Genomic DNA, 15,135 nt, shown 5'->3' with positions numbered 1-15,135 from the left:
GCACCCTTCACCAGGAACAGTGTCCCTTATGATTTAGCAGGCACCCTTGCACCATGGTGCAAGGGTGCCTGTGCAGGCGCATGGCAGCTATTTTTGCACCTGCGCAGGGGAGAGCACAGGAATGCAACACATCATTGTAAGTATGTCACATTTCTGTACTCTGAAAGGGCTGCAGCATGGCGCAGCCAAAGAGCTTGGGGTACCACGCTGTGGCACTTTCTTGTAGATCTGCCTCACTATTCCTTGCCAACTTTGAAAACATTGACTACTTTGTATGTGTGCTGTACAGTAGTACCGTGCTGTGGTAGCACAGGAGTGTATATGTACAACCCATGGAACACCCACTTGACGCTGAGTGATACAAAGCGGCGATTTGCGCCACTTTTTCTTACAAACCAATGCAAGTACCAATTTGCAAATGGTTTGTAAATGCTCCAAAAGAATTTGCGTCAGGTCTGCATTTAAAAATTAACACAAATCTAACGCAAAAACTTCTAAATCTCGACCTGAGTGTGGCTCAAATCTAAAAGAGTTCAATGCAATGATTACATACGTACACACAAGGAATATGAGAGAGGGCATGTACACAATGGATGTCAGTTAAGAATATTTGCACATATTTCTCCTCAATCTAAAAACTCAGCTGGATTTGACTCTTTGACAGGTTCACAGATCCATACTTAGAGAAAATCACTGCATGAAGCATATTCCTGCGGTTTTATGACATTGCTAAGAAAACTGAACATTGCAGTGCCTTTTCGAGGGCCCACTCCCCGAGGGTAAAGAAAATAAAGTCCATGAAAAAATGCCTACTTACAAATGAGTTAAAAAACGTATGTCAACTTTACCCACAAGGTAAATAACTATTTGTTTAATGGCATAATATATGAATATGTAAGTGTTGTGTGTGTGTATGTATGGATGGAGCCTAAGGACAATTGTCATGGTGAGATCTAATTGGCTGCCAACACTTCAACCAGGAAGTATTCGCAACTATGTTGGATCTCAGCAATAGACGAGTCCCACAAAAAAATGTTTAAATAAAAGACAAGGGGGCAGGGTAGGAATACCCTAACCCCCTAGGTGTGGAGATGGGGTGCCCCTGTGACCCCGACAGGGACAAAAGGCACTTTTTAAATAAAATTTTGCTACAAATCCATGGCAAAAAACAAGTGTGAGCTCCTGCCCTTGATTTTGAATACAGCCCCTGGGTGGGTCAGGTCTCGGGCATATTTTTCAAAAAAGAGGGGGTGCACGGGCCCCCCTTCTAAAGCCCATTGAGCCACGGGGACCACTACCTCTCTGGGGCTTTACTGATAAAATGGAGGGGGTGCAAAATGCCCCCCTGCATGGGCTGTATAAGCCCCGGACATCACTACCACCCCATGGGCTAAACAAAGATTAATGGGGGTCTGCGCATACCCCTGACTTCCGGGGACCCCCACATATCTGGGGCTAAATAACACCCACAAGTAAGTACCCCACAGCTGGATTGCTCAGACTTCATACGAAGCCCGACTCTTTTCTCAACCACTCTGCAAATGTGCATCCTGGCGCACTACTAGTCGGGGCATGAAGTCCATTTGGCTGCTGAGGGTTGTTGGGGGTCAAGAACCCCTGCTGTTGCCACAAGTAAGTCTCCCACAGCGGAATTGCTCAGACCTCGTTGGAGGGCCAACCACTTTTCACAACCACTCTGCAAACTTGTCTCCTGGTGCACTACTAGTTGAGGGGATGATGCTCCCTTGGTTGCTGAGGGTTATTGATGCCACCATTTAGACCCTCACAGTGGGATTGATGAAACCTTGTCGGAGGCCTGACCCCTTTCTCAATCACTCTGCAAATATGCCTCCTGGCACACTACTGTTTGGGGGATGAAGTCCCCTTGGCTGCTGAGGTTCGTTGGGGGCCAAGAACCCCTATTGTTGCCACAAGTAAGTCCCCCGCAGCAGGATTGCTCAGACCTAGTTGGAGGCCCTGCCCCCTTTCTTAAGCACTCTGCAAACACACCTTCCGGTGCACTGAGGGTTGGGGGATGAAGTCCCCTTGGCTGATGAGGGTCGTTGGGAGCCAAGAATCCCTGTTGTTGCCACAAGTAATCCCCCACAGCAGGACCGCTCAGACCTCATTGGAGGCCCCACCCCTTTCTCAACCACTCCGCAAACGTGTCTCCCAGCACATTACTCTTGGGCGACAAAGTCTAGAGGTGAGCACGCTGGTAAACTCTGCTCCGCCACGACCGGCAGAGTTATTTCCGAGCACCATGTTCCAAGCAAAGCACGGAGTGACAAAACTCTTCAAACTCCACTGTCGGAGCAGAATTTACCACCCTTTCCTATCAGAGACTCACACTTCTACTCACAGACCCACTCAGACACTCATATACCCACTTACAGTCCCACTCATACTCTCACACCCACTTACAAACCTACTCAGACACTCATATGCCCACTGAGACACTCATGCACTCACTCACACACTCAGTGTCAAGGGTAAGTGATTACAGATAGGAAATAAAATTAAAAAAAACATTACAAATTCTCTTAAAAAACCAAAGGTTACTCGGACGTTATAGTTAGGAAATAGAATTTGAACAAAACCCTAGAAATTCACTGAAAACACAATGTTTATAGGGACATTATAGTTGGGTTCAGATTTCACTCATTCAAAACCAGTGAAATTAAGCAATTATAGTTACCTGAGCTAACTATAACTCATGTCTTCACAATGCATTGCTTATGACCTCACCTATTAGTTCACTCGTGACATGGTAAGTGACAACACTGATGATATCACTGTTGACATCTCAAATTATATTACTGATGACATCATCCACAGAATGATTCAAAAACCCACTCATACCCCACCTCTCATACACCCACTCACATACCCACACAACCACTTATATACCCATTAATAGACCCATAGAAGTACTCACAAGTACTCATAAGTACTCACTTATCCATAGATCCACTCGCACAGACTCACTCCTCACTCTCTCATAGAGCCTGATCAAGCAACCAGTCATTCAGCCATACAACCACTCACACAGCCACACACTCATCCATACAGCTTCTGACAGACAGTTATTAACCCACACAGCCACTAACATACCCACTCACTCGCCCATACAGCCTCTCAACAGAGTAACTCACTCACCCATACAACCACTGAAACACTCACTCACATACCCAGTGGAGAAGTGTGGCTCAATGGTTAGAGTGGAAGACCCTGATGCAGAAGTCTGGCCCGGGACCAGGGTTCAATTCCTGCCTCGGCGGCTCTTGGACTCAATCTCCCCGGACCTGATAATTCTCGCCTCAGTGCCTAGTCTAATCATGGGCCCCACTCTGTGACTCTGGGCAATAGCTTGCTTAATCTCCACAACGGCCCCAGCAGCGCTTGGATGCCTGGCTTCACCTTGGAGGTGCCCAGGAGTGGACATTTCACAGGAAAGCCAGGAAGGGTTCCACAGCGGTATGAATACAGCGCTACGAGACCTCAGGGTAGAAGTGCGCTATATAAATACAAACACATTTACATTTACCCATATAACAACTTACATACCCATTCACAAATCAATACAGCCACTCAATCGCCAGCCACTCAATGGCCCATACAGCCAATGTCACAGACACTTACTCTTCCATACATCAACTCACACACCAACTCACTTAATCAAACAGCCACTCACTCACCAATACAGCCACGCACACAGAATCTCAATCACCCACACCGCTATTCATACACACACTTATACAGCAACTCATACACACAAGGATGCATACAGTCACACAGCCACTCACATAATATATGTCATAATCTGATATATAGTCATCATGCAGGTCACAAGGACACTCTCTTCTGCTTTAGGGTGTGAAAGGTCCATTTTTGGACTCCTTGGTTCGGCTATTGACGAGCATCACTCTGAGTGCCCTGAGGAGGATGCCTCATCATGTTGTAGTGTGCAATGATATGTTGAGAAGCGAAGCTATAGCAATTTCTTGTATTTTTTATTTTCCTGATAGAAATTCCAGTATTATACAGAGAGGATCAGAAGCTCTACTGGTCTCAAAATGTTCAGAGGGGGTCTTCATAACTTCCTTAAATAATAATATATTTTTCAGACCGTGTCCATGTTTACCCCTTGGTTTCCTTTCCCTTTAATGTAAGGCCCCTAAAAACAACCAATTGGCACCAAAAAGATTTTTGGAAAAAGCCAAGAAATAAAATGTGCTTTGCCAGATCAATACCTCTTGAGTAGTAATCAGTCTGTGAGTGGTAGAGGTATTCCAGTGAATGAAATGCAAGCCCCTAGGCTTCTTGCTTCAATCCTGTTTTATTTAGCGAAAGATAATACAAAACTGTCACCACTATGAGTTGGCAAAGAGACAAATGTGAAAAGTATACTTAGACTCGGCAGAGGATGCATGCCCCACAAAAGTTTACAAAAATCTCTGTTTCCAAATATGTGTAAGGACATTATGCCTTGTTCCATCTCAAAAGGATATTTAATGCGTAATTGAATAAGAACAATGCTGATTTATTCAGGCTGGTCAATGCCTGACACCTGTTTCTTTATTAGACAGTTTTTGTAGCAGACACTGAAGTTAACATGCTCCTCTTTTGTCAAAAAATCATTGAACCCCCCTCAGTTGACAACACTTGGGGGCTGATTACGATGTCGGTCGGAAACCCTCCAGTCGACAGTTGGATTCTCCTAGACAGTGTTGGAACCCATTCACCCGACTCAGTCGGAAACAATTCCAACTGACCGATTACAATGCTCTTGGTCGGAAGGGGAACCGTTCAATCATTCTGAATCAGTTCCAACCGACACTTTGAGAATCTCAGTCGGTCCGAGCCAATTCGTACAGCTCAATGGACAGCATTTCCGACCGACCAATTATGATGTCGGATTCTGACAGCCTTTCCGACTTGGTCTGTTGGATACGAAGAGGCTGTCAGAAACTTACTTTGGGGGCCAATAGCAGGCCCACCCTTCATCCTGAGGCCTCCTGTTGGGGGTCATAGGGGACCTACGGGACCCCCGGTACAATCATGCACTGTGTGGCAAAGTGCTGCAGTCCATTGGTGAGATTTAACTTACTGTGAACTTGCTAAAAGTTAAATCTGCGTTTTGGGGGTTAGCCAGCGGCAGCTCCTCTGCAATGGCAGAGGAGTGTCGCCTCACTGCCTGGCTTAGAGCCAGCAATGAAAAACGAAATGATGTTCTAGGCCTCAAGCATGGGACGTGAGGGGTTGGAGGTCTGCTATGTGCACTCCCTAAGCGCGCATGTCACAGGCCGACCCGTGGAACGGCTGGGTTAGAGAAACAGCACAGACTCTCTGGCCTAAGTAAAGTGTCTTTTTAGCCCGCTCAGGCCAATCCCCCGAATGCTCTCATAGCATGAGAGCAGTATGGGGATTGGATGGGAGTCTGTCCCTGGGGATGCCGGACCAGCAAGAGAGCAGGAGGTGCAACGCAACGGTGGAGGTGGCCAGCTTCGGGTACGTTTTTTTTTTTTTTTTTAGATATATATTATTAATACCCTCCTCCACACGTTCCTCTCCCCTGTCCTGCCCCTCCCACGTTGGCTCCACCCACACCACCAGCCTGTGTATGTGGCGGTACCCAGAGGTATTTTCCAATGTCACCCTGTTTTTGGGGTCAGAGCACATGCCCGGGGCGCTGGACAGCAGTGCCTCAGAGCGCAGAGTTCATCAGTCCACAAAAAGCAAAAGGAAATATTTTCTCACAGGGAGAATGAAGATATGTCAAAGATGGTTAATGCAAACCCGTTCGTAATCTTCATTATTCATGAAGTGCAAGAAAGCTTCAAAGAGGGGAGGGGGGGGGGGATCCCCATTCATAGTCAATCACTTTAACAACCTGCTGCTTGTGCTTCTCGTTCGCAGGAGCTGTTTGGATACCAGAAGCATGTCTGGAGGCGGGCGCTGTGCATCATGGGATACTTCCTGTCCCTTGGCTTCCTGCTCCTCCTCTTCTATTGGAAGCCAGAGTGGGAGGTGTGGGCGACCTGCACCCCCTGCACCCTGAGGGAGGCTGACGTCATTCTCCTCAGAAGCACGGTAAGGGGCCCTGTTTGCTGGACTCTGCTTGAGAACTGCACAAAGCACAAGGCGTTCAGTAGTGTGTGTGGCACATATGTACGAGTCTTTACAGGGTGCAGCCTGGCCAGAGCGCAGGGATCTCTGAGCGTGGCTGGAGAAACCAGGACACTGTAGGAATCCTTCACAAGAAGGGATCAGATGCATGGATGGACTCTCAGGCCCTCCCTGAACTCCCAGAGGGTTCAAGCAGCCCTAATTCTGGCTCAAGGCTGTTCCAGATCCTGGGAGCACAGAAGACCTGTCTTTCAGTTTTCTCTTTTTTTGCTTTTCCTGTTTTGTTGTTTTGATTCTGGCAACAGTTTGATGAGACCTTAGAAGTTACAAGAGTAAAAGAAGTGGTTTCAGACCTCCCCAGCCTTTGAACACATGCGACTCTCTGTGCCTTTAATAGCACAGGCACCACACAGGTTTCTATACGACAGAGAGATACACTTGCTACAAGAACATGTGCCTTCATATCCTGCATAAGAGAGAGGGAGGGGGAGGTGAATTATTGAGTTCAAAAGTCAAAATTAGCTTTATTCGGTGCAAGAAATTCCACCATAAAAGCATACTAAGCAAAACAAATCAATTAAACATTCCTATATAGTAACACAATCAAGATTTGAAGAACACAATTTAAAATCCACTAGTGAAAAGAAACATAATGTTCCATGGTTTCTCACCGCGTCTATGAGCTGATATCCATATACATAGCATAATACAGTACATTGAAGTATGTGCAAATGAATCTGTATCATAAGAATACACAGAATGTAAAGAGCTGGTGCATGGAATACATATAATGCAAAGTACCACTATATAAAAAGACAACCAGTTGGAGACGAGGCTAAAATAGACTTCAAGCTTTCTATGTAGTATTGCGTCTGGATATAGGAAATACATTAAGTGCAGAGTGCAATTGCATTTCAAAATAAAAGGTTGGAGGCAAGACTAACATGGTCTACCGGGTTTTGATATAACATTGCGTCCAGATGTCGGATGCATCGGTACAATACCTAAAGTGCGGAATGCCATTACATATCAATGTAAAGGTTTGAGGACAAAGCTAAATTTGATCATCAGGGTTTTCATTAACCAGGGCATCCAAATAATGTTAATCCTTTCTTTTCCCGATTGCACATTGTATAAATTGGATAACAACAATCATGATTTTCACATTTTCCAGACTGCGTTCATGGGAACAGTCCAGCCCGACCGGCCAAGCCATGTCTTCCCTCGACCGGAAACAGGCATTCTGGGACCGGTTTCGGATTCATAATCCTCATCAGCCAGGCTATCTTGAATCCAGTGGTAGAGTGAGCAAGGGACCTACGTCTGGGCATACCCTGCCAACTTAGGGCGAACAAAGCATTACCAAAGGGGATGATGGACGGAGCGTTTGAGCAAATCAAACGCTCCCCCCCTGTCTACTGATCTGGATTCAAGATTTCAAGATAGCCTGGCTGATGAGGTTTATGAACCCAAAACCGGTCCCAGGATGCTTGGTTTCCGGTCCAGGGAAGACATGGCTTGGCAGTTTGGGCTGGACTGTTCCCATGAGGCACAGTGTCAGACTGATTTGCATATAGCCATGTCTGAACTGGGGTGGTGGAGTGAGCTAAAGAATGATGATGGATTAAACCCAGATTAGTTGACTGGGGGTGAGTGTTTGATTTGCTCAAACGCTCTGTCCATCATCCCCTTTGGTTTTGCTAAGTTCGCCCTAAGTTGGCAGGGTATGCCCAGATGTGGGTCCCTTGCTCACTCTGCCATTGGATTCAAGCTAGCCTGGCTGAAGAGGGTTATGAACCCGAAACCGGTCCCAGGATGCTTGTTTCTGGTCCAATGAAGACATGACTTGGAAGTTCAGACTGGACTGTTCCCATGAGGCACAGGGTCAGACTGCTTTGCATATAGCCATGTCTGAACTGGGGTGGTGGAGTGAGCGAAAGAATGATGATGGATTAAACCCAGATCAGTTGACTGGGGGTGAGTGTTTGATTTGCTCAAACGCTCCGTCCATCATCCCCTTTGGTTTTGCTAAGTTTGCCCTAAGTTGGCAGGGTATGCCCAGACGTGGGTCCCTTACTCACTTTGCCACTAGATTCAAGATAGCCTGGCTGATGAAGGGTGTTACCCAGAAACCGGTCCCAAGATGCTTGTTTCCGGTCCAGGGAAGACATGGCTTGGCAGTTCGGGCTGGACTGTTCCCATGAGGCGCAGGGTCAGACTGATTTGCATATGGCCATGTCTGAACTGGGGTGGCGGAGTGAGCTGAAGAATGATGATGGATTAAACCCAGATCAGTTGACTGGGAGTGAGTGTTTGATTTGCTCAAACGCTCTGTCCATCATCCCCTTTGGTATCGCTTTGCATACAAGGTTAAACGCATGTTTGTAATAAAGGACCATATTTGATCAAAAAAAGGGGTCTTAAAACTGATTTCCGGATGTCCCTATAAAAGCTACAAAAAAGTATAAGATGCAGGATGGATTGTGGAGACTTTAAATCGCACGGGCAGTTCGGGAGTTTGGGACATCACTTTTCCACTCTAGGGAATGCTAAAATATAGTTTAGTGTGCCGAGCCTTAGCCTAGTCAAATAAAATGTATGTTGGGTGTTTCTTACTAGCGGTAGAGATAACTGTGTGCCCCTCATAAGCGGACGTTTGCAGTAAGAAAAACACTTTGTTTTTGACCAGCTTCCCTTTCTCTTCCATAATCCATAGCATTAAGGGATCTCAGCTTCAGGTCACTTTTCCTATGGTCCTGGATAAGTATAGGGGGCCTCATTTAAGAGGCTGTGCGTCACTTTTACGCCGCCGGTGCGTCACTTTTTGTGACGCACCAATGGCGTCTTGTTGCGCCATATGTACAAAGTGACGCATCTAGATAGATGCGTCACTTTGTAAACCCCTGCGCCACATTATACCTACGCCAGGTATAATGTATGCAAGGGGGGCGTATTGACGCAAGGAAGGGTCGTAGAAGTGACGCAGTGAAATCTATGAGATTTCACTGCGTCACTTCCAGGACGCCGTTGCAGCAATATCTTACGCCTGCCTCACAGCAGGCGTAAGACTGACGCAGGCCCTTTAACATGGGGCTTGCCCCATGTGAAAGGACGCATTGCTGGAGTTGCGTCACTTTTGTGGCACACTCCAGCAATGCGTCACTTTTGCGCCATACAGATATGTCAGAAATGCTAACGTATCTGTAACTCCTTGCGACATGCTGAGTCATACATTAAATATGACGCATTAGGAATGTCGCAAGGAGTGCGCACTGAGAAGTGACGCATCGCTGCTTTCACGCAGAGATGCGTCATTTCTCATAAATGAGGACCAGGGTTTTTTCTACGGAAATCTACTTTGCAACGTGTTAACAGGTTTTAAATGTGCTCTAACCAGGGTATTTTCCTGCTAAGGTCAAGGGACAGGCAATCAATAATTAAATCTATTGTAAATTTCGTTTCATCTTTAGTCCATACCCCTTGCCAAAAGGTAAAGCCTGCCATGTTTATTGCATCGCTTAGATACGATACAGACAGTTCTTGATGAGCTATGTAGTTTGCCGTCGAGCTGGGTACAGCTAACAATCTTTTTAAAAACGTATTTTCTAGAATTTGTAGGGGGCTGATATTAGCTCTCCCCCAGATGGCGGCCCTATTGCAGACCCCTGTGACACATTTGCTCCGGTACAGATTTTTACAAGATTCCCTATTAAAGGCAATAACAATGTGACAGCAGTAGCAAAGTAAGTCAACCAGAACATATGTCCACAACACAAAGTAAGTTGCTTAGAATCTTCAGTCTTCAATTCTTTTGTTGATTCTTCTTTTATGTTAATTACTGTGACTGGTCGAAAGCCCAAAGCCAACACGTGTTTCAGCGCCTCTTGTTAAATGTACATGCAACTTTTTCAGGGCTCGATTGGCTTCTCTTTGTAACTATTAGCGTGTGGTGATATTTCCGACCCACACGATTCTCCGGCGTGGGTTATATCTCTCTATAGGGGTAATCAATATCGACGCTCTTTATTGGTCTCTGGTTCCCAACGTCTAGAGCATATACATTCTTTCATCCACAGTCCCCTCATGCCGGCGTCCTCGAGTACGCAGGCAAGCTCGAGGGAAGCTGGGGCTCCACTCGCATTATTAACTGTCAATTGTAGGTATGAGCGGATTTTGCGGATTGGCAATCCGCGAATTTGCAGATTTGCGGATTTGCGGATTGCCAAAATCCGCAAAATCCGTGAATCCGCGCGGATTTTTTTTTTTATGTTCGCACAGGTTTCTGCAAGTTCGCGAGGGTTTTGTACAATTTCGCAAATTGCGAAATTGTACAAAACGCGTGCGAACTTGCAGCAACCTGTGCGAACACAATTATATGAAGAGAAAGAAGCTCCTGGTCACAGGAACAGCACAGGGATTGCGCTCATGAAAGTCAAGGATGCAAAGGCCTCTACCCAGCATCACAGCTGATTTTCCACAGTAGATTTGGGAAGAGGCACACCTGTCCAGCCTCGAAGACGCTCATGATTGTTTTTGAGCTAATGAATGAGTCACTGATTTTGAGCATCAACTAGTTCGAGCGACCATGCAAAGGCCGCCCTCTACCCAGCATCACAGCTGATTTTCCACGGCAGATTTGGAAAGAGGCACACCTGTCCAGCCTCGAAGACGCTCATGATTGTTTTTGGGCTAATGAATGAGTCACTGAATTTGAGCATCAACTAGTTCGAGTGACCATGTGTGTGTTACTATGCAATCGCCCTGAAGGGCGCAGGGGTCCCTTGAGTGACCTGTTTAAGGCTGTGCCTGTAACTATTTTACAATGGCGCCAGCAAGCTGCCAGCGCCGTTGTAAAATAGTTACAAAGTTAGCTTGCACAGGAAGCACTTAGATAAAATAAAGCAGCACCTGCTTCGTTTTATCTAGTGGTTCCTGTGCAAGCTAACTTTGTAACTATTTTACAACGGCGCTGGCAGTTTGCTGGCGCCATTGTAAAATAGTTGCATGAGTGGGGGTTCAACTTTTGAACCCGTTACGTTCGCTGATTTTTTTTTGCGGATTTTGCGGGAAATCCGCAAAATTCGCGGATTGCAGATTTCCCAAAAATCCGCAAAATCCGCGAGCGTAACGGATTTCCCGCTCATGCCTAGTCAATTGTTTTTACAGTAATAGTGAATAAATAAAACATATTATTCACTAATAGTGTAATAAAAAATGGAGGACAATAAGCTGGAATATGCCTTTCCATGGCAGCTCAGGTAAGTAAAAAAAGCTTTTAAATGTATGTTGTGTGCGTGCTTGCGGGTGAGAGTGTGTTTATGTTTGAGAGAGTGTGTATGTGTGTATTTGTGTGTGGTAAGTATGTGTGTGTGAGTGAAGTTGGAGTTCAAATGGTGTGTGATGTCACTTCAACTACCCCTGGCATTTCAATGAAATGATGTCCATGAATCCAGCCGGGTCAGTTAATCAGATAAAGGGTTGAATGGGAAGAATTAAGGCCGGTCGCATATGTAGAAAATATCAAGAACTTTAGCCTGCACTCGGAGGAGCTATACCCCCAACCCCCGGCATTTCTCACAACTTGCAGGTAATCCTACTTTCATGACTTGACCACTCCTTATGTACATTAATCTTCTCTACTTCTCATAAAGTATATGTTGTCCATAAGATCCTATCTATTTGCAGTCCCTTGAATGAGATCAGCTTCCACGTTCCAGATGAAGCTTTGTCTAACTTCTCAAAATTTGAGCTTCCACTTCATAGTTACACGCACTACGGTAGCTGGCTTTCTGCTGGTGCTAATTCCATCTCCCTACACTTGAGGTGCCTAACTAAAGGAAACACAAGAAAGACCTCCTTGTTAAATCCCCCCTTTGTAGTCTAAACTCAGAAACAGACAAGTGGATTGCAAGTTCCTGTCCTCATGTTCTGCAGTTCTCAAATCAAAATGTAAAACTATGTTGCTCTCATAGAAGTCCATGATTTTCTCAACTCACAGACAGTATCTCCTCAGCTGGGAGCAAGCAGAAAGAAATCTTCTTCATCTCAACTGTTTTCACTTTTCTTCTGAATGCTGCTCTTTTGTTGCAAAGTAATTTGTTCATTGGTTAATGGGGCAACAGATGCTTCGGAGTGGAAGTATAGGATTGGGGGAGTTTGAGGAAGAGTACATATGCTCAAGAGATGGATATTAAATGTGTTCTATGATCAGGTTTTCTTCCATCTTGTGGGTTGGTGATGGAAGCAATAGAGCATTGCTCAACAGCTGTGAGTTGACTTCCACCTTTGCTGTCCATTGACCATGGACTGACTCTCCTGTGACATCTCTCTAGGATGAGTTTAAAACCTACTCCAGGAAGAAGGTGCGATGGATCTACCTGTCTGATCTGTTCACCCTATTGAGGGGAAAGGAAGAATGTCCAAGTATGGCTGATAAGAACGACATCATCAACCGAGCAATCATAACACCAGCCAACAAGGTAAAACTTTCCTTATTTTCACTATCCTCACTGCATGATTTTTTTATTTTAATTCAAGACTTTGTTTGGTTGAAAACTCAAACTCCCAGCATCAATAGCCCTAGTTAGTAATAAGGGTCAGTAGTCGGAGTCAGTAATCAGTTTCAGTGGCTGTGGAGAGCAACGGGCATCAATGGACCCAGGCACTAACAAGGGTCAGTAGTCGGAGTCAGTAATGAGTTTCAGTGGCTGCAGAGAGCAATGAGCATCAATGGCCCTAGGCAGTAATAAGGGTCAGTAGTCGGAGTCAGTAATGAGCTTCAGTGGCTGTAGAGAGCAATGAGCATCAATGGCCCCAGCCAGTAATGAGGGTCAGTAGTCGGAGTCAGTAATGAGCTTCAGTGGCTGTAGAGAGCAATGAGCATCAATGGCCCCAGCCAGTAATGAGGGTCAGTAGTCAGAGTCAGTAATGAGCTTCAGTGGCTGTAGATAACAATGAGCATCAATGGCCCCAGGCAGTAATGAGGGTCAGTAGTCGAAGTCAGTAATGAGCTTCAGGGGCTGTAGTTAGCAACGAGCATCAATGGCCCCAGGCAGTAATAAAGGTTAGTAGTCGGAGTCAGTAATGAGCTTCAGTGGCTGTAGATGGCAATGAGCATCAATGGCCCCAGGCAGTAATAAGGGTCAGTAGTCGGAGTCAGTAATGAGCTTCAGTGGCTGTAGAGAGCAATGAGCATCAATGGCCCCAGCCAGTAATGAGGGTCAGTAGTCAGAGCCAGTAATGAGCTTCAGTGGCTGTAGATAGCAATGAGCATCAATGGCCCCAGGCAGTAATAGGTGTCAGTAGTCGGAGTCAGTAATGAGCTTCAGTGGCTGCAGAGAGCAATGAGCATCAATGCCCCAGGCAGTAATAAAGGTTAGTAGTCGGAGTCAGTAATGAGCTTCAGTGGCTGTAGATAGCAACGAGCATCAATGGCCCCAGGCAGTAATGAGGGTCAGTAGTCGAAGTCAGTAATGAGCTTCAGGGGCTGTAGATAGCAACGAGCATCAATGGCCCCAGGCAGTAATGAGGGTCAGTAGTCGGAGTCAGTAATGAGCTTCAGTGGCTGCAGAGAGCAATGAGCATCAATGGCCCCAGGCAGTAATAAGGGTGAGTAGTCGGACTCAGTAATGAGCTTCAGTTGTTGCAGAGAGCAATGGGCATCGATGGCCCCGGGCAATAAAGAGCCTCAAAGGGCACAGATATTGATGAGCAATAAGAGACCCAGGCGATAATAAATATTATTGGCCAAAGGCAGTAATGACCCTCAGTGGCACCAGGTTGAATTGATCCTCGAAGGCCCCAAGCTGTAATAGGCCTCAATCAGCATTACATTCCCTCTGATACTGCCGTCTGAGTAGAAATTCTTCTCAAGCAACAGCAAAATCAACTTGAGAAACTGCGCCGTCTGGCATGCCACGTGATCGTGTTTATGCTAATTTTTCAGCATGGAATGACCTCCTGGCACTAACTCACAGCACACACAGCATGATGTGCCTATTTCCACCCATTCGTGGAGTTCTGTGGAATCTCATGGAGTTCTTTTGTAACTCTGCGAGTCCTGCCCAGTCCTAGTTGCAAACTCTTACAATGTCCATACAGTCTAGATTCTACAGCAATTTTCTACTTTACAATGTCACTTCTATGAACCAATGGCATTGCCCTGTACCTACTTTATGTATTACAATACACTTCAAGTATGACACCAAACTTCTTGATGTTGCCAATGTATGTTGTCGATTGTTCTTAAACCTATAAGTTTGCTGTGCTCTTTTGATTGGCATTCAATGTGTGAAGTGACTCGCTGCACCTTAACTATTTTTTATAAACTCTGTGTCTGTCTATGGCATTGGCAGGGCACTGCCGGGGGAAGCCGGCTCTTGTAGCAGCTAGAACCCCAAACTATTTACATCCTATCATAGCAATAGATCCTACTGGTTGTATTAGACAGAGCTTAGTTCATGAATATGTAACGTTACATTGCATGCGGTACAACGCATGCGATTACAACGCTGTAGTTACGGCGACCACGTTGTTAAAACGCATACCATTAGATCGCAAGTTGTTTCTACGACTTGCTGTAGGGGGTGCACTGGACTTAGGAATAGTATAATTTGCTATTCCAACTCCAGCCTGTGCAACAGTAGGGAAGGTGTTGGAATAGTAAATTATACTATTCCTTGGTTTAGAGCTCCCCCTACAGCAAGTCGTAGAAACGATTTGCGTTGTAATGGTTAGCATTGTAACAACGCGGTTGTTGTAATGACTGCATAGTAATCCCATGTGTCTTACTGCATGCAATGTAAACGCTGTTTCCCTTAGTTCATACACCAGTTAATGACGACTACTAAGCGAATATAGTGAGCATAGGGTACCATCCTAACTGTGCTGGTAGAAAGCACGCACTGAGGCAAGGCTCTTGACGGTGAGCACAGGGTTCGATCGTAGCACTGCTGGCATTAAGCACAACCTGAAGCAAGGCTCCTGCGGGTGATCATGCAGTTCATC

The 15,135-nt window shown here is 45.8% G+C and overlaps 1 protein-coding gene across 1 annotated transcript in view; it reads left to right on the top strand.

Annotated features, from left to right (window-relative positions):
* The window catches only part of LOC147684255 (putative cation-transporting ATPase 13A4), a 291,659-nt gene that overhangs the window by 71,930 nt on the left and 204,594 nt on the right, over window positions 1-15,135 (top strand). The window contains exons 2-3 of the mRNA XM_086942617.1: window positions 5,920-6,093; window positions 12,462-12,608. Coding sequence (XP_086798743.1) covers window positions 5,920-6,093; window positions 12,462-12,608 — 321 coding nt within the window. The remainder of the gene's footprint in view (window positions 1-5,919; window positions 6,094-12,461; window positions 12,609-15,135) is intronic.

The sequence above is a fragment of the Lissotriton vulgaris genome, chromosome 11 (genome assembly GCF_964263255.1).
Source record: "Lissotriton vulgaris chromosome 11, aLisVul1.2, whole genome shotgun sequence".
Taxonomy (NCBI): domain Eukaryota; kingdom Metazoa; phylum Chordata; class Amphibia; order Caudata; family Salamandridae; genus Lissotriton; species Lissotriton vulgaris.
The sequence above is the reverse complement of the archived record's forward strand: the minus strand, read 5'-3'. Positions and strand labels throughout refer to the sequence as shown.